This window comes from Sinocyclocheilus rhinocerous, unplaced genomic scaffold (assembly GCF_001515625.1).
Source record: "Sinocyclocheilus rhinocerous isolate Xijiao unplaced genomic scaffold, SAMN03320098_v1.1 scaffold1483, whole genome shotgun sequence".
Classification (NCBI taxonomy): domain Eukaryota; kingdom Metazoa; phylum Chordata; class Actinopteri; order Cypriniformes; family Cyprinidae; genus Sinocyclocheilus; species Sinocyclocheilus rhinocerous.
The window spans coordinates 120,843-134,718 of NW_015625211.1; the positions used below are offsets into that span (position 1 = coordinate 120,843).

Here is a 13,876-nt window from a genome sequence, read left to right on the forward strand (position 1 = left end):
CAGTACACTCATTAGCCAAAATATTCTAAACAAACAACGGACACCACCAAAAACACCATAAATTTCAAATATGTTTCAACGCCTTTAATACTAATATTTAGAGTAATTTAAAAAACTGCAGACTTTTTGTACTGCCAAATCCGTCAATACCATGTGGGTAAGGTAAAACACTTATGGATGCTCCGTTGATTAGTGCTTGTGCACCACCTGCTGCTCACTTTTAATATTACAATTCACGGACAGTCAACATTAAAACACCGAAGACAATTGCTTTAACCGCTGCTAACACCTACAGACCTTAATCTTCCTATTAATGTTTCCACTTATATTTCATAAGTCCCTTTTCTTTCTTGCGTAAATTATTCCATGAGTATTATAATCATTCCTTTGACATTCTGAAGACCACTGGGTTCATAAGAAGGCACGAGTTGGAAGCCCTGCATCAGACATATTATATCAGACTCCTCCACAGGAGGCCAACTGCTGATGTGTCTTAAGGTTGCAGATCCAGGCGAATCGTTTCCCACAGCGGGGACAGACGAAGGGTTTCTCTCCTGTGTGAACTCTTTGGTGTTTCTTGAGGTTGCCTGCCTCTGTGAAAAGCTTCCCACACGTGTCACACTTAAAGGGCCTCTCGCCTGTATGCACTCGCTGGTGGGCCACAACGTTGGACAAGCCAGGGAACGCCTTTCCACAGTATTTACAAACGTAGCTTTTCCGCCTACCTTTCTCCATGTGCTTTGGTAGCTGCAGCCCGGCAAGAGAAGCCCCAGGCTGAGTTAGGTTGGACATAATTTGGGGTATCACAGTGAAATATGAAGGGTTTGTTCTACTTGCAGTCTCTGTCTGAATCACTTCAGGTCTACTGACGTGGCCTGATGCTTCAATTTGGCTTTGCCTCAAACTGGCAGCTTGATTCCACCTTTCCTCTTCTCTGATTGACCCCTCTGCTGCATTTCTAACAGCATGTGTTCGGGTGGATGATGCTCCATCCCGTCCACCTTTGGAGCTTCTAATAGATGATACAGTCTCTGACTGAACCAGCATACAGTCTTGATCCTGGTCCGACTCTGTGTATGAGCAGGATGGATGTGTGGGCCAGTGCGTAAAGCTGCTTTTAGGTTCTGCAGGTCTGTCATACAACAAGCAGTCTGTTCCTGACATTTCAGTGGCTGTCTTTTCTCTGCTGAGCAGAGGCTGGTTTGTGGGTGAAGTTCTGCTTTTCACCATTCCCTTGTGTAAGTGTCCTGAGCCTGTGAGAGCTGCAGTTTCTCCTGCTGTTAGACCCTTGCTAGGTCGAACCTGTGCAAACCTGTGGTACTGGTGCTGTTGAGAATTACTTGGACTGGACTCAACAGTACCTGGATGTAAATACGTTCAGATACTGTCAGAGTACTTTTAATCTGCAAATAGCTCTAAATTTAAGATGACATTCAAATCTGTTTAGTAAAATAGTTGTATGTAGAGTTCATGCAAACATATGCAGTGTAAATATGCGTTGAAAGGTTAACCTTCATCTGTTTACTTTTTTTCATTTACTCACCCTGTATCTGCAGTCCAGTGGATGGAGAAATGTTGGTTCTCTGGCTCCTATCCTGTCCATTTTCACTCAAATGGGAAAACTCCACCTCTATAGGCTGGAAACAAAATAAAACTACATTCATTTTTGTTGTTGTTTTGATCCTAAAGTGGCTTACGTTTATACTTTGCAGCGGTGATGTGACACTTTCCTCTTGGCACTCTTTAGCTCTGTCCTAGTTTTTTTGCATCTTAAGAGAACAGAAAATCAACAAACCTTCTCTGCACTAGGTGCAACTGTGCTTTTGGCTGGTGAGGTAGAAAGTCGTCCGCTACAATTTTCTGTATTTGACTCTGCTGAGGAAAGAGAACGAATGGTCATTTTTTGGATACTAGATTCCAGACCAAAGTATGACTAGTTCAGTCATGAAACTCTAATGTGCCTCTGACTGGCTTCAGCAGCCTCCTTTTTTCCTATCCTGGTTAGTATTTAATACCGGTCCTACCGGACTGCGTGCTCGTCTTAACCCTCCTCCACCCCAGCACCACCTTCTAAATCTACGAGTTTTTTTATTGCTGCAGCAATTCACTGCCACTGTGTCTTATTGAGCAAGCCTTTATACTTAAGCTCTGTTGCAGCGGCAAATTCTTATTATAACAAAGACATTTAATTCAACACAAATGGTATCATACTATTCTACATCTGACTTGAGCACCAAAGAGAGGACTGCTTTTTTTGGCCTTCTACTCACCATCTTGCACAATTATGGCTTGTGTCTGGCTTCTTTCCCACTGGTCGTTCAGATCCTCCTTTATCACTATTGTTTCTGGCTCTCCGTCTTCCACCTGTCTTTGCTGCTGAACACATGAAACAAGGTTTTGTGTTACAAGATGGCCCTGGCTGGCACATAAACATCAAGGTAATTTACTAAAGCTTTCCATGTGTAAATTAACTAGGAATTTCTTATATATGATGAATTGTGTTCAGTGGATTGTAAAGGTGTCATAATGTTCCTAATAACTGAAGTTGGACTGTACAAACAGCTGTGGATGTTTCATTTTTTTAAAAAGAAAGGTGGGTATTTATGCTACTGTTGAACAACCAGAGTATGATTTATTAGTATTTATCAATGTTTCAGTATCAGTTTATTTATAAAAGCACTATTAAAACAACAGTGCATTGACCAAAGTGCAGTACAATAATGGCTGTGTTTCCTTTAGTGCAGTATGTGGATCTAATCATTCATCATAGTGTAATGGTTTTTCAAATGGAAAATCTGAAATTATGTTATTGCACAGTGCTGACTAAATTCTGGATATTAGTTAAATACGTTTTCACTGTTCTGATATTGATAAGTACATTTTATACTTGTGGTTGCAAAGGCAGTGACCACCAGATGTTTCCATAAGGTTTTACTTCCTCCAACTACCTGCCTTCAGGGTCAATGTTCTTCAAAAAAAACAAACACAAAATGAGTACAGAAATGTTTATTTAAAAATGTTCAACACTTGTTATACCAAAAACTGCATTTCGACTAAGTTGCTTCACCTTTTTCTACAGTACACCACAGGACAAAGATTTACTCTGAGTTTGCTAATTATATATAAAAAAAACACTTTGACTCACATCCCTATTGATCAAATGTACATGTTAATCATGTATATAATTTAAATGAAAGTCTTATCCAGAAGAGATATGATGGTGGCATAAGACACACTCATTAGCAGTAATCTAGTGATCATTTATTGACTCCTCCTAGAGAAAGCATTCCTTCTGCAGTTAACATATCAGGATGGTACTTCTGTTGGTGGTTTTTGAGGTTTCGTATCCAGGCAAACGTCTGTCCACACTGAGAACAACTATACGGTCGTTCTCCTGTATGGACTTTCTGGTGTTTTCGCAGGTTTCCCGCCTCTGAAAAGAACTTCCCACAGGTGTTACACTTGAATGGCTTCTCACCCGTGTGAATCCGCTGGTGGATCACCACCTTTTTGGGGCGGTTGAAAACTTTGCCACAATATGTGCAGGCAAAAAGTTTTTCACGAGGAACTCTGTCATTTCTAGTCTGACCAACTCTTCGTTGGTTAAATATGACATCTCTGGCATTGTGGTAGCTGTCCATACCCTGTATCTTTGAAGATGTTGATGCCACTGCTGCAAAGTCATTTGTCACCAGAAGCGGATTAGAAGAAGGCAAGAGGATCCTGCTATCCTGACGTTCCTCCCTCCCGTATTGGGGATAAACATGTGGAGCTTGGCTTTTCCCACGTGCTACTTTGCTAGCCCACACAGAAATCTCTTCCCCCTCTTCTGCAGAGTCGACCTCTATGACCTCTGAACGGCGCAAAGGGTCTGTGCATTGGCTCTCAGCTGATCTTGCATTGTTCACGTACGTGCAAGATCGTAGCCGCAAGTCTGCATTGTCACTCCCTTGCATAAAATAATCCCTCATAGGACTGGATTTTCCATTCAAATCAAACTTTCCTTCAGCATGTAATTCTACGGGCTCTTGGGATATCCCCTTAACACTCTCAAACTCTGGCTCAGATTTAAGCGCAGTGTCAGATCCACTGACCTCCAAAGTCGGCTGCTGCATCCCAGAGACCTGATCATCATCTTTCACCATCTGAACATCACCAAAACCTGCCTCTTTTACTCCTGAAAGAAGAGAAACGGTGTCAAGACAAGCTTTAAAATGGGTGCTGATAGTTACCCAACCTCTGTTAATTTTATAATAGGCAGCTTGTGTTCTTCTATCCACTCACCACCATCTCTGATTAACAGTCTCTGCTGTGTTTGGTCCTCCTCAAACATCTCATCCTTTATCAGCACTGTGTCCGCTTCTGATAATACTGCATCACCTGTCTTTAATGAAAGGAAATGTTTCACAAATCTCTATATATATTATACAGATATGTATGTTCAACAATTGCAGCTGTTTCTATCCATCTATACATGACAGTCAATATATCTTAAATATATGATTTGTTTTCTATAATTTGTTTTGTTTATCTATTTTTTTGTGTCAATCTATGGATAGATCTACCTATAATGTATGTCTATATGAAAAGTGAATCTGCTAAATGCTTTTTAAAGCATGATGATATTAAGATATTATAGACATTAACATTTTGTGTTAATAGCTGCTTTGAAAACCAGTATTGTGGAAAGCGCTATACAAATACAGTGTACTTGATTCTAACAGTTTATCTATATATCTATCTATCTGCTGTAACCTTTGGGCTCATTACTACAAATGTCACAATGAAAAGTGGCTTTACTGTGGTTACCACAGTTACTGTGGTTATCATAAAGAGATAACGGCTTACCTACCATATTGTTAGTTTCATTTTCAACTTGCTGAGCAGCTGAGTCTGTTCCTCCACCTCTCCACAGTCCCGAGTTAAACTGAGCTCCATACAGCACGTCTGGGTGTGTGAAGCAACACAAAACAGAGTACTTTAACCACATTAGACTTATCATTTATTTGGTGTGACAGAAACACTGACGGCAGAATATTTCATACAAGGTTTCATGATCACACACCGTTAGTTTGGTTCCTGTATTTGTCTGACAAAGCGGCGCTCACTTGAACCCGGTTAGTGCGATTCAGTGAACTAATTCTCCTCTCTGCAAACCCTCGAGCCATCTTTAGCTCCAGTATGTGAAGTTTTCTCTTCAGCGCTTTGTTTTCACGCTGACATTGGGTCATCTGTAAGTTTATAACCGCGTAGTCGTCGTCTACGAGTTTGCATATCTCAGCCACCGCTGCATTTGCCAGCACCTCCATAATGGACGCTAACTGAGTCTGGAAAGCGATGCGATTAGACATGGTTAACGTTTAAGCGTCCTACAGCACGTTTCAATAAACGTCCAGTGATTTGGGAGCTAGATAAAAATGATAGTAAATTCAAAATTTTTAAGACATATCTTCAAAACATCGTGGGAATAACACTCATTTGCTCGGGTTTGATATCGCTATGCACTTCCGGTCAGTAGTAGTGACGTAAAAACCATAAAGACTCTTTCACAGCGCACACCAATCTAGCGTCGACACTCTTCAATAATACATTTACTGAATGAATAAAACTATGACTGTTGTTTTGGCCACTCTGTTAGTTATAGTTTGGTTAATTTCGGCTAAACCGTTTGGCTTTTTGAATATTCAACCCAAATGAAAATTGTGTTTATTAACGCATACTGTTTCAAATCTGTTTCTTGATACCTGAATTATTTATTTTTTAACTGGTCTGAGCTTTGCTGAGATTTTTGCCACTGAAGCTTTTCTGTAAAAGATGCCGAGATCTCATAACATAATAATTTAATTCTGCTGTGGTACACCAAGAAAATACATAATACATGCAACATATTTGGGCTTGTAAAACAAAACAAAAATAAAATATATATTTTTTAATTTTACTTTTTTTTTTTTAAATACATTTTTCATAATGTGCATCAGTGTTACACAGATCAGTCATCATTCCACAACATCTTGAAGAATGGATTAATAATGAAATTAGTGGGGGGGAAATAATACATTTTAAATATTAAATATTAATAGCTACTTGTGAAGACTTTATGTGTGACCCTGGACCACAAAACCAATTTTAAGTCGCTGGGGTATATTTGTAGCAATAGCCAACAATACATTGCATGGGTCAAAATTATTTATTTTTCTTTTATGCCAAAAATCATTAGGATATTAAGTAAAGATCATATTTCATGAAGATATTTTGTAAATTTTCTACTGTAAATATATTAAAGCTTAATTTTTTATGTAATATGCATTGCTAAGAACTTAATTTGGACAACTTTAAATGCAATTTTCTCAATATTTGGATTTTTTGCACCCTCAGATTCCAGATTTTCAAATAGTTGTATCTCGGCAACATATCCTAACAAACCATACATCAATGGAAAGCTTATTTATTCAGCTTTTAGATAATCTCAATCTCAATTTCAAACAATTGACCCTTATGACTGGTTTTGTGGTCACAGATTACAGATTTAATCAAATCATTCCAAGGTCCTCAGAGACGACCTCCGGTGTTTGGCTTAGCTTCTTTTCATGGAAAGGCTGAGGGGTTTTGGGTGGTTTGTTAACTTTGCTGTAGATGGGTTGGTTCTCCTCAGGCATTTTGTTTTGTTGAGAGTTATTATTTTGAGTTGACTGTACAATCTCAGGTACACTATAAATGGGCTCCTCAGTCTTCTGGTCAAGTCTTTTACTTGTGTTTAGTTTGACATGGTCGTACACCTCAGAGTACACAGGTTCTTGCTGCTTGCCATTGTTTGGTGTTGTCTTGACAGGCCGGCAGTCAATGGTGTCGGTAGGGTTGGCTTGGACACAATTGTTAGGTTTTGGGCGGATGACATCTGCAGGATCAGAATACACTGGTTCTGATTCATCCCTATGATGAGACGGGAGAGGATCTGTCTTTATATCTGCATACACAGATTCATGACTGCCTATTAAAACTGCAGGATTTGAATACACAGGCTCAATCAAGCTAATACTGCCACCAGGGTCTGAGTGTGTGCTTTTTGAGGAGCTAATGGAATCTGCAGGGTTTGCATACACAGGTTCGGTTAAGACAATAGGACTTGCAGGTTTTGTATGTACAGCATATATGTTTGGGCCAAGGACATCTGCTGAATTAGGGTTCAAGGGCAGTTTTGCATCTGAAGGCTGAGGGCTGTTGCTGCCCTCCGTATCAAGCAAAGTAAAACTTTCCGGGCGTCTGGGCAGGGGTGAGCGAGGAGAACGAGAACGTGGAGAATGTGGCGACTGCCTGTCTCCAGTAACAGCAAGGCTCTTCTGTTGGCGAATAGCCGACTCAATAATGCGAAGGATCTCGTCACTCTGTCTGGCCTCAAAGTTAAAGGTTCCAGGGCCCGATTCACAACGCCTGCCTGCTTCTATAGAAAACAGCATCTAGAGAGGAACAGAGAGAAAGTCAAAAATATTTGTAAGCACTCATTTAACATGTTAACTATAAGTTACTATAAGAAAAAAAAGAGTTTATTGTTTTAGGCTACATGTCATTTTAACATACAATTTTGTAAAGTGTATAGTTTTTAGAATAATTTTTAAGAGACAGAGCATTCAAAAGTTTGGTTTGGTAGCTTTTGGTAGTCTTTTCTGGTCACAAAGGCTGCATTTTTTAAAATCAAAAATACAGTAAAAATAATTTTGTGAAATATTATTACAATTTAAAACAGCTGGTTTCTAATTTAATATATTTTAAAATGTAATTTATTCCTGTGATGCCAAAGCTGAATTTTCAGCAGTCATTACTTCAGTCTTCAACATCACATGATCCTTCAGAAATCGTTCTAATATGCTGATATTATATTTTTTTGTAACATTGTAAATGTCTTTACTGTCACTTTTGATCAGTTTAATGGGCCCTTGTGGAATAAAAGTATTAATTTCTTTTAAAAATTCTTACTGACCCCAAGCTTTTGCCTGGTAGATAATTATAACACATAAAAGTAATTAACAATTAATTTATTTTAGTTTATAGTATTCAACATGAATATGCATGTACCTTTTGGGTAATTATTGTTAAAATTATGTTTTTTGTTTTGCTAATAAAAATATGAGTCATTTTATAATTCATCACACAAACAGAAGAATCGCATCTGATTGTATTTTAGTTAAATAATTAGTTTCATCTTATTTCTGTTATGTACATGAAGTATTTTTTCTGCTGACCTTATCTCGGCCATAGCGGCGCAGCAGCTTGTATGGCCACTCCATTACAGTCCTCCTGGTCTCCAGATCTTGAAGAACTAGCATGTCCTCACCAGCTTGTAGCCAGTACTGTCCATTCAGGCCACATCGAACTGAAGCCTCGTTCTGCAGTACAACCACTTTAAACTCGCACACTAAAATGAAAGAGACATCGAGATCAGAATTAAACTTAAAAAAGCTGTAATTCAGAGGTCAAAGGTTATACCATCTGTTTAATGTTTTAAACCAGATCTGCATCAAGGTAGTTCAGTGTTGTCTGCTGGCTTGTTAAAAAAAAATCCAGTCTTTATACAGCAATGACGTGGTGAAAGTGGCCTTTTAGGAACATGACAGCATGAATGATACATTTGACCATTGTTTGTACTCACATTGTTCTCTGGACATGTAGATCTGATTGTCTTCCATAAGAGGCACTGGCTGTGGTGCACTTTTAGTGTGTTTCTGTGAAATTATGAATACCGTGAGAAACACTAGCAGCAGGGAGTGGAGTCAAGGGTACTGTACTTTAAATAACCAGTTATGTGGCTGGAATGATCTGCATTTTTCATTGTATTAGGATCTTGAACTTTATACCGGTTAAATGGTTTGTTGTTTCATACGGTTTAAAGGTTTGGAGTCCATAACATTTTTTAGATGTTTTTGAAAGAAGTTTGTTTTATGCTCAGCAAGGCTATATTTATTAAAACAAAAATACATTAAAATCAATAATTCTTTTGGAAGAAAGAATAGAAAGTTCAAAAGAACTATATTTATTTGAAATAGAAATCTTATAACGTCATTAATGCCTTTACTTATGTTGACTCTTTTGTATAGTGCATCCTAGCTGAATAAAAGCATTTTCTTTTAATAAAATCTGACCCCACAATTTTGAATAGCAGTGTGTAATAAAAACATATCTGAAAAAATCCAAACCTGAAAGGCAATGTTACATATTATGTCCACCCATTCTCCACAGCTTTCTTTCTCTGCTGCAAACACAAGCTTCTTGTCCTCTGTCTCCACACAGAAAGCAGCCATGTTTTCCCCTGGACAAGCCTCTGCGTGAGGAGGCAGCTTGACGACAGTCACGCAGTCGGCCAGACGGACAACTTTCCTCTCTGGATGTCGTCTGACCACCACAGTTGACCGTTCATGAACGGCCTCTGATAATTCTAACCGTGCGACGCCGTGCCGACTAGCCGGATGAAGGGCCAACCAATATCGCTTCCACTTCTGTTGAGAACAAATAGAATATTATTACTTATATTTATTATTTTCCTTCATCCATGTTTCTGCAATACAACGACAGTGAGATATTTAATAAGGTCTAGTCCATTAGGTGGAATTTGTGCTTCAGGTAAGGAACATGCCTCCGGATTGCTAAATATTAGCATAAAAAAGTTCTTAAAAAGCACTTCACGCTGGAGGTATGGATGTAATAATTACTCACTCAGCCAATCCCTCATTTACCTCACATGTATTGTGTGTGTAAGGCAGGGCTTGAATCTAGTACTACGTGAAGTGCACTTTCATGAGGGCGTGTTTTTGTCAATGGAATGTGCTGTAATACAAAAAGCAAGGCAGAGATGTGCACACCAAGTTTCAACTTGTAGAGGCAGTCTCGTTCCATCTATCTCATAGCAGAATATAACCCTACACCAGAGAGTTCATGCCATGGCATGGTGAGTTATATTAAAAAAGTACAAGCAAATATCATCAGGCTTAAAATCATTGTATAGATTTTATATGACTGCCCTACTTTGTTTCTCCAATCTTTCTGAATGCTACAAACCATAATATCAATAATACGTGTAACATCATTGTAAACAGTTTCTGAACTATTTTAATAAAACTTTTATTTAGATCAGCTATGAACATTTTGTAGTTTTAGACTTGAGGTTGACAAACACAAAAAACATCTGCCTGTTTCCAATAGCAAAAAAATAAAAGACAACGCTCTAATGATGTCTTACCTCACCATGTTTCTGATGTTGTAGGTAAACTTCACCTTGTTTCCTGTGAGTGTCCATGTCTGCTTACTCTGACAGCTCAAAAAAGTGCTTTAACAAGTAGTGTATCCTTTCCCAGCACAATGTGTGACCTCCTTTAACTGTTAACACATATCACCAAGCCTATTACATGAGTTAGAGTATTGTACACTTAGACTCCACCTCTTAAAGAAAAAAAAAACAGCCACTGTTTGATATAGAGCAATGAATATTCATTTGATTTATGTCCGAATTGTAAATTTGAATGGTTTTCTTTCCTCAACATTTATGGCTCAGTTTGGCCTAATCACAATATATAAATAAACATCAAACAGCTGGATAATATGGCAATCTTCTAAAAAACTTTATCTCATGGCCAACTATATAAATATCCTGCTTTTTGGTTTTGGACTGTGCATCTTCACTTTATACTCCACCTAGGAATCACTCTCTGCGGTTGGACATTAAGTATAAATAAACATATTAAGATAAAAATATGATTTAGTTTTAAATCACTAATTAGAGTCACATGCCCATATTTAAACTACATACTTCAGAACAGCAGAGGGCTGTAAAACGGCAGTAAATTGTTTTCTATATTTTTGAGGGGATGAACTTCACTATTAATTTAGCAAAAGTAGATGGAGCAGTTTTTAATATTTAAGAAGCCTTGAAATTCCAAAGTATTTCCAAAGTTAGATTACTTGGGTAAACCAAATAGTGCTCTAAGCAAATACATAATAAAATGTAAAGAGTCATACAAAGAAAATGTATCTCCAAGTGGCTTTGGACTGATGTTTAGGCTGTCCAGTCAATGGAGTAACCACGAGACTAAAAAATTGGGCACTGTTTGCTAAACTGGTTATTTTGAGTAAGTATGTACTCTACATTTATTAACAAAATCTTGACAGTATTTTCATATGGTGACCAATTTTCATCATACAATATATTCTCCTCTGGGGTGCCTTTTAGCCTTACACCTTGGGTAAAATCTCATTTAAAAAAAGTTTATATTTGCACCATTTGTAATCAAAATGTATTTGCCCTAGAATATATTTTTAAAACAGTATCTTTACCCCACTAAATCTTCTTAAACTTCTCAATAACTGAATTGATGTGATCATGAGGTTATACAACTCGGATATGGACAATTATAGCGACACAATATATTGAAAATTAACATTTTAAAGCATTTAAAACATAGTACGTTTCTTTGGAAACCCTCCTTAAGCACATACAGAGCTAGCTGAAACATTTTGTACAGTCTCCAAACCTCATTTCAGAAGTACATGCACAGACTGGCACACAGACATAAACTCACAGCCTCACAGACAGACACAGTATTATCTTAGTGAGCAATAGTCTATGAACAGTCATTCACAAACATCTTTCTCACTATTACTTAATGAAGGATTAAATATATAAAACCTGTCATCATCCTCTGACATAATTCAACTGTTGAATGTCAGAGATTTAAGGTAGCAAGAAATAGCCACAACAGTGTGTCCAGACTCTTGCTCATCACTTCATCTTGATTGCTTTTCATATCTTCTGTTCCACAGATCTCTGGCCAAATTTATACTGTACCCTTGCCAGCTGTAAAGGAAATCTGGACACCTTTAATGCAAGGACAGTTAATATGGTAAAAGTTCTGCATACATCTAGAAAGAGTGCCAGAACAATACCTATGGGACAGGGTATCTTGGTAAAAAATCATGGTAAATGATCTTATGTTAAATCATTTTATAACCATCAACACAATATAAAAAGCTTAAAGGATTAAAAACAAAACGAGCAAAAAGAAACCGATGCAGCATTCTACAATTAAATAAATATAACATCCATGAATCAAAAATTCTGGAATGTTAGTATGAAATAATCTTTGCCCTTATAAGCAGAAATAATACAAACCCTTTTTCCAAAAGGTGGAACAGTTTCACCATGACATGCGTTTCATTCTTAAGTGTCTGATTAAGCAACACATGGCATGTTTGTCTGCACTTGAATAATCCAAATAGTGCTCCAAGCAAACACATAATAAAATGTAAGCAGTCATACAATGACAATTTGATGTCTAGGCTCTCCAGTCAATGGAGTAACCACAAGACAGACACTGGGGAAAATCCCTCCTTCAATGTAGTAAAAAAGAAAAGGTACTGCTGACAATTTACAATATACTGCATCTGTCAATTAAGGGAATGGTTCACTCAAATTTAAATTTGCTAAAAAAAACAAAAAACACTTAGCCTCAGGCCATCCAAGATGTAGAGGAGTTCATCAGAATAGATTTGGAGAAATGTAGCATTATATCACTTGCTCACCAATGGATCCTCTGCAGTGAATGGGTGCCGTCAGAATGAGAGTCCAAACAGCTGATAAAAACATCACAATAATCCACCACATAATAGACTCTAGCCTATCAATTAACGTCTTGTAAAGTGAAAAGCTGCATGTTTGTAATTAACAAATACATCAAGGTGACTTAAAAGTTGCTTACGGCAACCATAATATCGCTTTCTCCAGTTAAAAAGTCATTTTGTCTGAATCAGGAGAGAAATATGTACAGATCAAGCAACGTTTACAAGCGAGAACAGGCCAAAACATTTCCAAACTAATATGTTGCTTAATTTTGATGTAAGGGGACAATAGGGGATGGACTTACTCACAGGAAGGAAAGTTGTTTTGGTCAGATGTGACGGTTTGAAGTGGAACTGGAGTTGTGTGGATTACCTGTGGATTAAAGTGGTGTTTTTATCAGCTGTTTGGTCTCATTCTGATGGCACCCATTCACTGCAGAAGATCCATTGGTGAGCAAGTGAAGTGATGCTTAATTTCTCCAAATCTGTTCTGATGAAGAAACAAACTCATCTACATCTTGGATGACCGGAGAATGAGTAAATTCAAGCTAATTTTCATTTTTGGCTGAACTATTCCTTTAAGAACAATGATCTGACATTCAGATGTCATAAAATAAACAAATTATTTGGAAAAGAACCCATTTTGTAGCCGCTGAATTAAAAAAAAAAAAACACAAATTTCACATTACTGAAATAATTATTTAGCTCACCATTTGATGCATTTAATCTTCTGCAGGCCTCTAATGACCAGTCCAGTTTGTGTGAGGCACTGTAAAATCTCACTGGTCTACTAGTTTATCTCCCCTGATACCAGCCAAAAGTCGGTTGAGAACGCTCAGGGCTGAAGTTTAGTTTACTTTATTTTAAATGCACAAACACAAAAACATGTCCAAGAGGGAACCTGCTTGTTTTATTAGATTTTTTTTTCCATTTTTGTTAATGCATGTTGCACACTGTGACAGAACTTCAACAGAGGAAGGAGAAAAGAAACCGGAAAAACTGTTTCTGTGAAAATCCCTCAAAAGTTGTCAGCTGCCACCAGTTCAGTCCATCATAGAATGGTCCACCCGTCAACGGTCCTTGTACTGTCAGGTTTCCTTTGTCCCAGCCCTTTCCCCTCCCACTCTTATGACACACACCTCCCCACCAAACGTCCTTTTAAAGAAAATAAAAGAAGACAGGAAAAAAAAAAAAGATGGCAATGACACGGGGGCAAACTGCTAGTCACTATCACAATAGTGGAAATCAAATAAATGTTCCTCTGAGCTTAATAAAA

The 13,876-nt window shown here is 37.8% G+C and overlaps 2 protein-coding genes across 4 annotated transcripts; both read right to left on the reverse strand.

Moving 5' to 3' along the window:
* Window positions 1–85: 85 nt before the first annotated feature.
* Window positions 86–5,515, reverse strand: LOC107749865 (zinc finger protein 90-like). Of its 3 annotated transcripts, none has more exons than XM_016565084.1 (8): window positions 5,066–5,515; window positions 4,853–4,947; window positions 4,285–4,384; window positions 4,095–4,177; window positions 2,271–2,373; window positions 1,796–1,875; window positions 1,544–1,637; window positions 86–1,361 (listed from the first exon to the last, which is right to left on the reverse strand). In XM_016565084.1, exons 1-8 carry the CDS (start codon window positions 5,349–5,351, stop codon window positions 457–459), a joined length of 1,746 nt encoding a protein of 581 aa, XP_016420570.1. In that variant the 5' UTR covers window positions 5,352–5,515; the 3' UTR covers window positions 86–456. The 3 variants fall into 3 exon arrangements, with proteins under 3 accessions (XP_016420570.1, XP_016420579.1, XP_016420563.1); XM_016565093.1 differs by having other exon boundaries at window positions 1,796–1,872; window positions 2,271–2,376; XM_016565077.1 differs by having other exon boundaries at window positions 2,271–2,376.
* A 946-nt stretch (window positions 5,516–6,461) lies between these two features.
* LOC107750021 (docking protein 2-like) lies at window positions 6,462–10,366 on the reverse strand. The gene is made up of 5 exons (XM_016565273.1): window positions 10,229–10,366; window positions 9,189–9,488; window positions 8,645–8,717; window positions 8,238–8,410; window positions 6,462–7,454 (listed from the first exon to the last, which is right to left on the reverse strand). The coding sequence occupies exons 1-5, from the start codon at window positions 10,283–10,285 to the stop codon at window positions 6,531–6,533; spliced, it is 1,527 nt and encodes a 508-aa protein (XP_016420759.1). The 5' UTR covers window positions 10,286–10,366; the 3' UTR covers window positions 6,462–6,530.
* Window positions 10,367–13,876: the final 3,510 nt, after the last annotated feature.